This window comes from Pelodiscus sinensis, chromosome 1 (genome assembly GCF_052426305.1).
Source record: "Pelodiscus sinensis isolate ZL-2025 chromosome 1, ASM5242630v1, whole genome shotgun sequence".
Taxonomy (NCBI): domain Eukaryota; kingdom Metazoa; phylum Chordata; order Testudines; family Trionychidae; genus Pelodiscus; species Pelodiscus sinensis.
Genome location: NC_143052.1, coordinates 329,009,141 through 329,022,322, shown reverse-complemented (window position 1 = coordinate 329,022,322; position 13,182 = coordinate 329,009,141). Strand labels below are relative to the sequence as shown.

The following is a 13,182-nucleotide window of genomic DNA, read 5'->3' as shown; positions in this document are numbered from 1 at the left end:
CTTCCTCAGATCAAATTGTGGAAGAAAATTGGCATAACCATATATACCAAAAGGGATACAATAAAAAAAAGTGAACACACATAAAATTGACAAATCAGATTTTAGAACAGAGGAGGGGAGCTTTGTGTCTATAAGTTAATGATATTAGGGGTGATAAATGGATAAGCTATCTTTGTAATGGGTAAGGTAGTTAGCATCTTTGTTAAGGCCCATTCGTAAAGTGTCAAATTTAAGCATGAATAACAGTTCTGAGGTTTCCCTTTGTAGTCCATTGTTAAAGTCTCTTTGAAGTAAGATACATGTAGTTAAGTCCTTGAGACAATGCCCAGTCTGGTTGAAATGACAAGAAACTATTTTTTCTTTGAGAAACTGTCTGATGTCTGATTTGTGGGCATTAATTCTTTGGCGAAGTATCTGAGAAGTATATATGGTCATGCCAATTTTCTTCACAATTTGATCTGAGGAAGTGGGTCTGGCCCACAAAAGCTCATCACCTAATAAACCATCTTGTTAGTCTTTAAAGTGCTGCATAGTCCTGTCTTTTGTTTCAGCAAGACCAGACTAACACGGCTACATCTCTATTACTATATTACAATGAAAGAGAGATACCACTGCTATGGGATAGGCTAATAGCCCTAAGCACATGCTCCAACTACCGTCACTGGCAGGAAGAAGGAACTGAGGGAGTGGAGGGGCCAGCAGGGGTATATATGCACCGGTATACCGGCGCCACTCCAGGGGGCTCCCTGCTGGCCCTATGGATACTGCTAAGGGAAAAAAAGCTCCAGAATCCGTGCACGCGGCGTGCGCACGCCTAATTAGAATGGACATGAGCAAGCACTCGAAGAAGAATGATCTTTCCAGATGCTAGTTGTGCCATTAGTGAACTATTGTAAACATTTTGGATAAAAACACTATATAAAAACAAACCTTAAGAATATATTTTTTATTTAGGAAGTCACTGCTTTCTTTGGCCTCTGCAGCCCTGAACATCACAAATTCACCGTACATCCTCTTCTCCCCCCAATATACCCCCTATCTCCTCTTTATCCCACCTCATCCCACTTCCTATTCTCCCCAAGGCCACCAGCTCACCTTACATGTGTGCTTTCTCCAGGGTCCAGGCACCTAATTAGTGGAGCCACACCTGCAACCTTTAATTTGGTAGGCAGTCCTTCATTCTCTCATGTGCAGGTGCACACCTTAGAGGGAACTATCCACAAGCCACATGAAAGGAGCTCGCAGACCATCAGAACCACTGGTATCTACTATATATTGCAGAGAGTTTGTCTATCTGTGAGTCTGTCTGGTTGCCTATTTGGCTGGTTGTTCGAGAACATAAACAGTAAGAACTAGGACTGCCAAATTCGGCCTACAGCTTCCTCTTATCATAACTTGAAGCAACAAAAGGGGTTGGTTGTGACAGGAAAATGTATGTGCCTAGAATGAGATTGCTTCTCATAAAACGATACAGAAAACAAACAATCACCAGGCAGGCTGTGCCTATACAAGACAACCCCAGCCCCAAGCCTTCCAGCCCCCAGGCACTCTTTAGGGACGGAGAGGCTGAAGCCCCCCTCCTTTGTCAGAGAGTGAGGAGAAAGTGTATAGTTTGCTGTATTCCTCACTCTGTCCAGGAAGCACGGGGGGGAGATGAACCTGGACCTGCCCTAGCCGGGAGTAACATGCACCCCTCCCAGAGCTGTACTCGCTGGAACTGCAGCTGCCATGGACAAGTGCTTCTCATCTAGCCACAATCTTCTACAGTGAGAAAGGGCTCGGGTTGTCCCCTCTCCGTGGGACAGTCTGCATACTGAACCCCGCATCTCTAGCCCCACCCCAGAACAATGATTTAAATGAAGTATGAACATTTTCATTTTAAATTAATTGAGTTAAGGACCCAAACAACTCCAGATAAATCTTCTAATATACTATATAAGAGTTTACACACATTTTGAAGCACAAATCCTAAGAGTTTATGATACATTGCTGACTTTTTGCATGAAGAAACCATTATCATACTGTAAAATTTGACAGAACTTCCCTTATCTTTCCAATACTATTTAGCAGTGTTTAAAACAATTATGTCCAATGGCTAAGTTGTGAAATTAACTGCTGAAATTTAAGAAAAACTGGATGTCAGTAATATTGTGTTACACAAGCACAGGATTGAATTCAACCGACAAAGCAAGCAGATTGATTTTTACAAGAGTTAATCAGTGGGGTATCTTTGGGGTAAAGCAAGAGCCCTCTCTATGGGTACCTCTACACAATAGGGCTTAACTCAAAATAAGCTACGCAAACTGAGCTACACCAATTGTGCAGCTTATTTCAAAATAGAGCACTCTTTCTCTGACTTCCCTTACTCTTCCTACATGAGGGTTACAGGAGTTGGAATAAGAAATCCTCCAGCTTGACAGTATTTCAATATTATTTTGAAATAACTGCCTGCTGTGTAGACGCGGACTAAGTTATTTCAAAATAATGCTAATTATATCGAAATAATGTTGCTGTTTAGAATGTACCGTATGTATTCTCATTACAGGCATTATATGAATAGTATGACGTGGATACAGAAAGGAAATAAAGCTATAAATAAAAAGACTTCAAAAAATCATTTCCATCCAACACTTTTACTCACTTGTTTCACATTTTCTGCCAAGAACACAATATAAACGCTGCAAAATCCTAGTTGTGTAATCACAAGAAAAAAATCAACGATACACCTAGGTGAGAAAAAATACACTGAAGTTATTATATTAAAAGTGTTTTCAAACACTGTACCTATCTCAAATGACACACATCTAATACTCCTTTTTATAGGGATGTGGAACAATAGTTTCAAAACACCAGGTTAAACTCTCCGGCACTGCAAAGCAGGTTCTTCTTCAAACAAAACGGGACAAATAATGTCTTTAGTTTACATCAGTAGATGCGAAGGTGATGAGTTTCTTAGCATAAAAGATAGATGGTTTAAAATTACATACTATACAGTCAAATACAGAGATTTCTGTAAAACAACATTGCAGGAATATTAACATAAAGCAGGTGAGGCCCATCATGGACCATGCAAAGTCATTTTGCGTGGATTACACGCATAAATTCAAGAAATTAAATATATGCAATAGAAATGTTTATTAATTTGCTTGCAAAAGGGAAGTAAAAGAAGTTTCAAATTTGTAGGATTGCAACATCAAATATTATTCATTTCATTGAATAATTACCATACATAGCACATTTGAATTAGAAACTCATAAAACTTCCCTTACTCTTCGCATAACTAATTTGAATTATTTTGTGATTTGGAACAGTAAACATTTTCTTTGCAAAATAAGTTGAAAATACAACTCGATTTTAATTTTGTTAGCAAATATTTTTATAAACTGTAAGCATAACAGTCATGACTCTGTTCAATATCTTCATCAACGATTTAGATATTGGTATAAAATGTACACTTATTAAGTTCACAGATGATACCAAGCTAGGAGGGGTTGTGACTAATCTGCAGGATAGGGTCATAATTCAAAATGACCTGGACAAATTGGAGAAATGGTCTGAGGTAAATAGGATGAAGTTTAATAAAAAGAAATGCAAAGTGCTCCACTTAGGAAGGAACAATCAGTTTCATACATACAGAATGGGAAGTGACTGTCTGGGAAGGAGTATGACAGAAAGGGATCTAGGGGTTATCATGGACCACAAGCTGAACATGAGTCAGCAGTGTGATGCCATTGCAAAGAAAGCAAACATGATTCTGGGATGCATTAACAGGAGTGTTGTGAGCAAGACACAAGAAGTCATTCTTCCGCTCTACTCTGCACTGGTTAGGCCTCAATTAGAGTATTGTGTTCAGTTCTGGGCACCGCATTTCAAGAAAGTTGTGGAGAAATTGGAGAGGGTCCAGAGAAGAGCAACGAGAATGATTAAAGGTCTAGACAACATGACCTATGAGGGAAGGCTGAAGGAATTAGGTTTGTTTAGTTTAGAAAAGAGAAGATTGAGGGGGGACATGACAGCAGTTTTCAGATATCTAAAAGGGTGTCATAAGGAGGAGGGAGAAAACGTGTTCATCTTGGCCTCTGGGGATAGAACAAGGAGCAATGGGCTTAAACTGCAGCAAGGGAGGTTTAGGTTGGACATTAGGAAAAAGTTCCTGACTGTCAGGGTGGTCAAACACTGGAATAAATTGTCCAGGGAGGTTGTGGAATCTCCATCTCTGGAGATATTTAAGAGTAGGTTAGATAAATGTCTATCAGGGATGGTCTAGACAGTGTTTGGTCCTGCCATGAGGGCAGGGGACTGGACTCGATGACCTCTCGAGGTCCCTTTCAGTCCTAGTATTCTATGATTCTATGACTTTTTTCAGATGAAGAAAATAACTATTTAAACCTTTCACCTAGCATATTCCAGTGTAAAAAATACTGCATTCAGCTAATTTACGTGGCAGGATTGTTTATGCAAAATTTAGTATCTGTAGATAATCGCGAAGTTTGACTTCATTTTGCACAAACAAATCCAGAAACTCTTCAAAATATGTAATATATATGTATCTACAGTGAATGTACATGTAAATCCTTTAGCAGGGAAAGCACCATATTAAGACTACTATGACCAGAGAACATGAAATGCCAGTTAATCTAAATTATAGTAGCTCCAGCAATGTAAGATGCCAGTTATTCTCAATGTTTACCAACTGGTTCAATATGAATCAGTTCTGATGTTTCAGTTAGATGAGAATTCTCTGAAAACGATCTCATTGAATTTTTCTTACTGTGATTCATGTTGTTGTTGGGAGACATACATTATAGGCTCTGGTGCACTGAGAATGAGTTCCAATGGAACTCCTCATATAAAGTTAAACATACACTAGAATTTTCTCTAGATAAATTATTTTCCGAAGCAGAATGTCTCTAGAAACAGACTTACAATTTACAGATTATAGTGCACCAAAGGAGTTACGACGTTTTCACTACCTTCACTTTAAACCAAATTTCACTATAATTGAATTCCACTGCATTCCTATAGAATATCCACTAAAAGTATCTGAAAAAATAAATTAATGTTTCATACAGCAACCAAAACACAGTGCACACTATTGCTGCATCTTTCAAAATTGTAGGGCAAAGACATTTTCCTTGTTGAAAGAAGAAATTCTTTATTTATGCTCATTAAAACAAATATTTATATTTAACACCGCTAAGATTTTGGATTTCATGATCTCACTATTCCACTATGCTCATTAGTCTGCTGCACTATGACTGTTTTACAGATGGCAAAGGAAAATCACTGAGTTTCTCAAAGGTAAAAAAAATTCAGTGACAGTAAAGCTATTAACGTTTTTGTTTCATTAATGTGAAATATAATAAAGATTGTACACCAAATGCAAACTGCTGAGTAAAGATATGCCAAAGAATAGGTTTCTCCCTTTCAGAATGGATATAAATCAGTGTTTCTCAAAGTGGTCCACGGATTCACTCTGAGAAACCTCCTAACTGGCCGCTGCAGTTTGTTTATTTACCGGCTTTGCAGCCACAAAGCTTTACGGTTCCCATTGATTCCAATTCACCATTTGCAGCCAAGCCACAAGCTTCCTGTGGCTCCCCTTTGCTGAAAACGTCAAACTGGAGCCAATGGGAGCTGCGAGGCTCTGTGTCTGTGGAGCCAGTAAATAAACAACCCACAGCAGCCAGTTAGCAGGTTTCTCAGAGTGGATCCGCGGACCACTTTGAGAAACACTGATATAAACTAATCATTCAAGTGTGCACTACAGCAGGGGTAGGGAACCACAGATCCAGGGGCTTGGGATGTTAAATATTGATTAATTGAATAGCCAATTAACCTCACGAATTCTTATTGGTTAGTTGACTATTCTATAGTCCCCGAGCAGCCCCTGTCCAAGGGGGAGGGGTCTGAGCTCCTGAACCCGGTACAAACCAAAAATGAGATGGGCTGCCTGCCCACCTGGCTCCTAATACACTTTAAATGCAGAGCTGCAGCAGGGGTACATCCAGGATCCAGTACAAGCCAGGACTGAGCTGGGCTACTGGCCAGCCTGCTAAAAAATTTACTGGCAAGGGATGGGGGGGGGGGGGAAGATAAATGTGCATAGTCTATAGCATTAACCTATAAGCTTTTGCTTATCAGTTAATCAGTTAACTGACCATACTATTACATCTCTACCAGGGGCTGTACCCCAAGTCTCAGGGTAGGGATGTTAAATTTAGAATAACTGTCTAATAGAATAGCTGATGAAATTTGCATCGACTATTCAATTAGTCAATAAGGGCGCCACCGCCTTTGAAGTGTAGCAGCAGCCCCCGGGCTGATGTTACACTTCAAAGGCAAAAAGCACTGAGGGAGCACAGCGCCAGCACGGGACTGAAGCAGTCCCCCGCTATCCCACTGCACCCCACGGTGTTTCAAAGCAGCAGTGCTGCATGGAGCTGGGTTCAGTGGGGAACTGTGAGTGCCCTGCTGACCCAAGGCTCCACATGTCACTGCCATGTTAAAACACCACGTGGAGCCCAGCGTCAGGTTCCATGCAGCCTTTCAAAGTAGCAGCACTGTATGGTGCCCAGAGTCAGCGGCGGACTCCCTGCTGGCCCAAGGCTGCATGCAGTGTTTCAAAGCAGCGGATCCCAGGCTCCACGCAGCACTGCCACTTTGAAATGTCGCGTGCAGCTCAGGTCAGCTGGGGACTTCCCAGCTGACCCGGGTTGCATGCGACATTTCAAAGCGTCAGCACTGCATGGAGCCCAGGGTCTGGCCCTGGGCTCCACGTGGTACTGCTGCTTTGAGGAACCCTCTCTTCTTTCCTCCCCCACTCCTTGCAGCCTCTTTCTGATACAAGCAGCAAGGCAGAGGAGAAGTGACTAGTTGACTAGTGTGTCGACTGTCCGATAAGCATTTGTTTATCGGATAGTCGACTAGTGGTTCACATCCCTTGTTCAAGGGTCTCCCCACCCCTACTACAGACTTGCTAAGAGTCAACCTAATATAGAGAAATATGCTTGTGGTAAAACAGAACTGAAATCTTAAATTGTTTCACTACATTAATAGTGAATGCAGAATGCAGTGTGGTTACACCAAATTTTTGCTTACAGGGTGAATCTGAAGTAAACTTTCTCCCACAGAACTTTAAAAGTAAGTCTTGGACTATGGGAATTACACTTGCACCTCTTCCGCACAAGATGTATTACAGTATAAAGTTTTTACTAATCCATAGAAAGCAATACTACGGTAGAAAGATAAAATCCTAATGTTTCACTGTTTATCTATTCCTTTTATTATATCAATTATTAAATTAAATGCTGCAGCAACCTTACCTTCCCCAGGAAGCTCGTTTTTGAAGGCTGTTAAGGGGTCCTGCTTCCATGGCATAACTAACTGTGTCACTATACCCTAATGAGGTCTTTTTCAACCTGAAATGAAAGAATGGAGAAAAGTTACTAGAAGAAAATGTCAAGAACTAAAATCAGATATACTCTGCCATAGCTTGAAAATGTTGTGGATCTGTAAAATCAGTTATGGCAATTCTGCAACATCTAGAAGGCCAGACACCATACTTAAAGTCAATCTTTCTAAAGAGCATGTACCTGTTCACTTTTAGCATCTAAGCCATGATTCTGCTCCCCATTAACAGGTCAGGGTCAGGTTTTTAAAGTACAGGCTTCTTACGGCATAGCTACAAGAGTACTTACTGCACAGCAAACTGAGGTGTAAACCTACAGAGCCCAGCGCACCGTGAACTAACTGTCCACATAGACCCAGCTGATGTGAACAAAAAGTTCTCAGTAACGTTGACGGTATGTTAATGCACAGCATACTTTAAAACTTTAGAGCTTTACATCCCCACTTGCAGCAGGTACTCATGCAAACATACCCTTAGTGAAGGCATGAATCCAAAAGGGGTGACCAACAGCTATAATGGGACTTTGGGATACTGGGAAGAAGTACAGATCTACCACACTTAAAAGTGAACCCTTTGCCTTATTTCTATCTATAAAGCCCATTTATGAAGTATGCAGAAATTAATGATTCATAAATTCAAAAGGCCAGAAGGGACTGTTGTGATCATCTATTCTGACCTCTTGCATACCACAGACCAGAAGACTTCCCTGAAGTTATTTTTCTTTAAACTAAAGTATATTTTTAAAACATACAATCCTGGGGAATCTGAGATCTACCACAACTCTTGATAAATTGTTCTAGTGATTAATTACCCTCACAGTTAAAACATTACAATTTATTTCCATTTTGAATTTATCTAGTTTCAACTTCCAGACAATGGATATTGTTCTACTTTTGTCTGCTACACTGAATTGCCTGTTACCAAATTTTTGTTTTCTATGAAGATATATATTGTCACCTAACCTTCTCTTGATTAACATAAATACATTGAACTTCCAGAGTCTAGCAGTATAAGGCATGTTTTCTAATACTTTATATCATTTTCATTCCTCTTCTCTGAACTCTCCAATTTATTAACAGATGAAATTATGACAGGATACAGTCCCCAGAGAGAGGTTTTATTCAATTAAATTGGACAAAAGTATAAGAATAATTCTCTTCCGATCCATTGGCTTGCACAGGGAAATTGGAAGGAAATCTTTTTGCAAAGATGTGTTCTTGACAATGGCCCTTGATCATTCAGTACTCTCACCTTTACTGTCTCTTCTCACACTGCCAAAAGGATGCCACACTTTTAAAATTATGTAAGGAAAGTGGTGGTAAACAGCAGTGGTCACCAACCAGTAGATCTTGGAGCCTCTGAAAGGTGATCTTGAATGGTTTGGCCAGGAAGCTAGCAAGCGCTGGCACTTCAGTTGCCCCTCCACCCAACGTCCTGCCCTCTTATTTGGAGCTGCCCCCCCCCCCCCCCCCCGGGAGCCTCTTCCTTGCTGAGCAGAGTGTGGGAGGGAGAAAAGGGATCTGATGTCAGGGTGTCTCTCCTCCCCCCACTTCTGTATCCTATCTTCACACTAAGAGAAGGGGATGGAGGGAGCTTGGCAATGAAAATCTCTGTCACTCTCACACAGTGTGTGTGTTTCTGTCATTCTCACAAACTGTCCTTCACTCTCATCTCCTGACCCAACACATACGTGGAGGTTGTTATTACTTCTTTTACTGCTTGCAAAGTAGGTTATGTTTGAATCATAGAATCATAGGGCTGAAAGAGACCTCAGGAGGTCATCGAGTCCAGCCTCCTACCCAAAGCAGGACCAATCCCAGCTAAATGATCCCAGCCAGGGCTCTGTCAAGCCGAGATTTAAAAACCTCTAGGATGGAGATTCCACCATCTACCCAGGTAACACATTCCATTGCTTCACCACCCTCCTAGTGAAGTAGTTTTTCCCTATATCCAGCCTAAACCTTCCCCACTGTAATTTGAGACCATTGTTCCTTGTTCCGCCACCCTTCACTACTGAGAACAGCCTCTCTCCATCCTCTTTGGAACCTCTCCTCAGGAAGTTGAAGGCTGCTATCAAATCCCCCCTCACTCTTCCCTTTTGTAGACTAAATAAGCCCAGTCCCTCAGCCTCTCCTTGCAGGTCATGTGCTCCAGCCTCCTAATCACTTTGGTTGCTTTCCGCTGGACCCTCTCCAATGTGTCCACATCCTTTCTGCAGTGGGGGGCCCAGAACTGGATGCAGTACTCCAGATGTGTCCTCACCAGTGCAGAATAAAGGGGAATAATCACTTCTTTAGATATCCACCAAGGGCTGCCCACCTCCTTCCTTTGGATTTTTACAGAGTCTGCTTCCTGAACCCCTGTCCCCAGCCCTTAACCCTCTCCTACATCCAACCTCCAGCCCCAGGCATAAGTCCCCCTGAACCCATACTCCTTCCCAGAGCTTACACCCTGAAACCCCTCCTGGACCTCAATCCCTCATCCTGGGCTAAGCCCAGTGCCCCTCCCACACTCTGAACCCTTTGGCCCAAGACCAGAACCTGCATCCCAACCCCCTACCCCAGCCTGGTGAAAGTGATCGACGATGGGGGAAGAAGAGGGATGGAGTGAGCAAGGTGAGGCCTCAGAGGAGGGGTGCAGCAGGGCCTCAAGGAAGGGGCATGAAGGAAATGGGGCAAGGGTATTTGGGTTTGAGGTAGATCTTACATTGCACTTAAATTGAAAAAAGTGATCTTGTGGTTAAAAAGGTTGGAGACCATTGGTATAGAGCATTTTAGCTGGATTGAAATACTTGTAATTTAAAATACTCTGCCAGCAAAACTGTTGCTTATAGATTCTTCCTAAAATGCACTTGCCTCATTTTCTCTCAGCCACTCACCTTCACTATTAAATATGTTATTTCATTTTCTTTTCTATATCATTTTTAAGCTTCCATAGCCCTCTTTTTCCCATTTTCTCTCCTTGATTTGCTCAGACTTGCTCACTCAAAAGTTAGGATTAAACAACTAGAACTGTTATGAGAGACTGGGGTTATTTCCCATTTATGGTTATGGAATAAGATGCAAATCCATCCAAGCTGAACCAGAGTAGTTTAGCACTCAGGAACAGTAAGTTAAATTAACTCAATTTAAAAACAAATATTGGTCAAAGCATTGTAAAAAGATGATGCCAAACACTTAACCATTCCCGCAAATCAGTTAGAAGTCATCACTGGTTGTTGCACCATATAAAGCAACATACAGGCTACATCTAGACTGCAGGCTTTTTTCAGAAGAAGTTTTTCAGTAAGAGATCTTCTTCTGAAAGAGAGTGTCCACACTGTCAAAATGCATTGAAAAAGCAATCTTCTTTTTCAAAAGATAGCATCCACATTGATTGGATTCTCTCTCGCATTTAAGCTGTGATTACTATGGACGGAGTGGCCACCAGGGTACCAGTGCTTTTTCCTCCTTCCTCTTCTTTTGAAAGAACTCCCTCTTCCCCATCCAGACACGCCTTTTTCCAAAAGAGCTCCTTTGGAAAAAGGCTTCTTCCTTGTTGTAGCCAGACAAAAACGCCCCCTCCCTCCCCTCCGCTCCCTCTGACATCCTTGGGAGAGAAAGAAATCGTTGAGAGTGAAACTCTGTCTTCAAAGGCTCCAGGGCCTCCAGAGGTGCTGGAATAATAATGGCCCTGGATGCTAGACAGGAACCAGATAACAGCGGCAATTGGGACAGCAGGTGATCGGGGTCTCGGGCTGCCTTTGACTGGTACCAGTAATTGATATGCCTACACACCGTCCCAGAAGAGGAATCTGCCTCCCCATAAGAAAGAATGTCCAGCCCTAATGATTTAGTTACCTCTACCTCACGGGTGTAAATTAAGCTTTGGACCCCCTGTGGGAATGGGCATCACAAAGACATTCCAACTTAATTGGCATTTTAATGACAAGAGAAGCGTTTACGTGACCACAGGGGTATAAAGTGGGGCCCTGTGCCACACTCTAATTGGAGATCCAATCACATATCTGCTGGTCAGGTGGTCTTGGACCCCCGAGACTTTAGGGACGCCTTCATATTGTACCGACTGCTTCCCATTGGGATTGAGAGAAACGCTGGCTTCGCCGGAGTAAGGATCGCAGGGGTGAGAATATACCTGCTAGGTGTCTATTTTTGTGCGCATTCAATAAGAGCTCAGAGAACCAAAAGGGTTTCATGGAACCTTTAAGTGACTTTTCATTGTATTTTCTGTCTTGCCTTTTGTAGTGGCTGTGTTATTTGTAACATTTAACAGCTAAGTTTGCCTTGTAACAATAAAATAGTAACTGTTTAAGCTTTAACCTGACTCCTCCTGTTGCTGTAACAGAACCAAACACACTCAAAAGAACCATAGCCGCATCAGGGGTAAACGCAGCAAGAGCTGAGCGTTGAGTCGTGCCACCTCCACGGGGCAGACTCTTGGGGCACCCGTCAGCCTCCCTGGCTGCCCGCTGCGAAGGGACTATGTCCTAGCTGTCAAAGACTCGGGTGTGACAGGGCTCACAGACCACTCACTACCTCGGCCACCGGCTAACACTCATAGAAAGAGATTTACCAATGTTGGTAAAACCCCTCTGTTCTTTCGATTGTTTTTCGAAAGAATCGATTACAGTGTGGACGTAAGTGAAGTTTTTTTTTTTTAAAAATGGCTGTTTTTCTGAAAAAACTCTGTAGTGTAGACATAGCCACGCTTTCCTTCTGGGCTCTGATAGATACCTCTGCAAAGATTTAGAGCATCAAGCCTTTTTCTGAAAGAGTAAAAAACCCAAGGCATTCAGAATCTATTTAGTAACAAATAGCTCCATATTTACCTTTGACACAGATGGTGGCTGCATCGTACCAGGATGTGCATACAGTGAACAGATACAATTCCTATAAGCACAAGGCTTATTGGTCCAAACTATACGGAGGAAGAAAATAGGAAAAGGGGTGTAAACACCTGAAATTCTGTACAAAGAATAATTTTCACAGAAATGTAGAGGGGGGTATCTAAGTGACATTTTGCATTTTATTTTCACATTTTATCAAATAAGGATCACAATCATAAAAGTTTGAAACAAGCATGGTACATATAAAAAAAAACCCCTAAGTTCTGAAACTCCAAAAGGGGTTTTAATTGCTAGTTTATTAAGGGCTCAAATGGCTTTTACATGAAAAACTGAGCAATTTGGGATGATGAACAAAGCGAGAAAAAGCAAATGCAGATTTCATCCCAATAGCCCCAATTTCACTGGAATGTGTGCCACCCCCCCCAAAAAAAAAACCCTCACAAAAAAAATGTGATTTTGCACATTTCTAAATAATGATTTTGAACATCTTATTGTCAACAATGCTAAGAGTTTTCCACATTACAAGTCAATATACTTGGTGCTGTTCAGTAGAAAAGATGACGTGGTCCCTGTGCAGAGGACTTAGTTACAATGATAAGTATCACAAATTAGGGAAAATATTAAAATGGTTTGAAATTTTTTCATCCAAACTATATTTTGGATAGAAAATTGAATTTTTGAAATTGAAAAAAAGAATCTGCTTTTAGCAGAAATTTAAAAAAAAACAAAAAACAACTATGGGGCTGTGCCCCCTGCTTGCTACACTCACCAACCTCCCACTCTGTGGCCACTACATACGTCAACACCGCTTGCTCCCTACCCTCCATGATAAAAGATGCCCCTCCAGCGAGACACCTCATAGAGGGTGGCCCCTCCCCACTGAGGGTCCCCCAGAGGAAGGCCCCTTTTCCACTCCCAGGTCCCC

General features: G+C 41.8%; 1 protein-coding gene across 1 annotated transcript in view; it reads right to left on the bottom strand.

The window, feature by feature from the left end:
• The window catches only part of SLC36A4 (solute carrier family 36 member 4), a 227,033-nt gene that overhangs the window by 178,175 nt on the left and 35,676 nt on the right, over window positions 1-13,182 (bottom strand). Inside the window, exons 4-6 of the mRNA XM_075919368.2 lie at window positions 12,240-12,328; window positions 7,326-7,421; window positions 2,642-2,726 (exon numbers count right to left, since the gene is read on the bottom strand). Of these exons, the coding sequence (XP_075775483.2) occupies window positions 2,642-2,726; window positions 7,326-7,421; window positions 12,240-12,328 (270 nt within the window). The remainder of the gene's footprint in view (window positions 1-2,641; window positions 2,727-7,325; window positions 7,422-12,239; window positions 12,329-13,182) is intronic.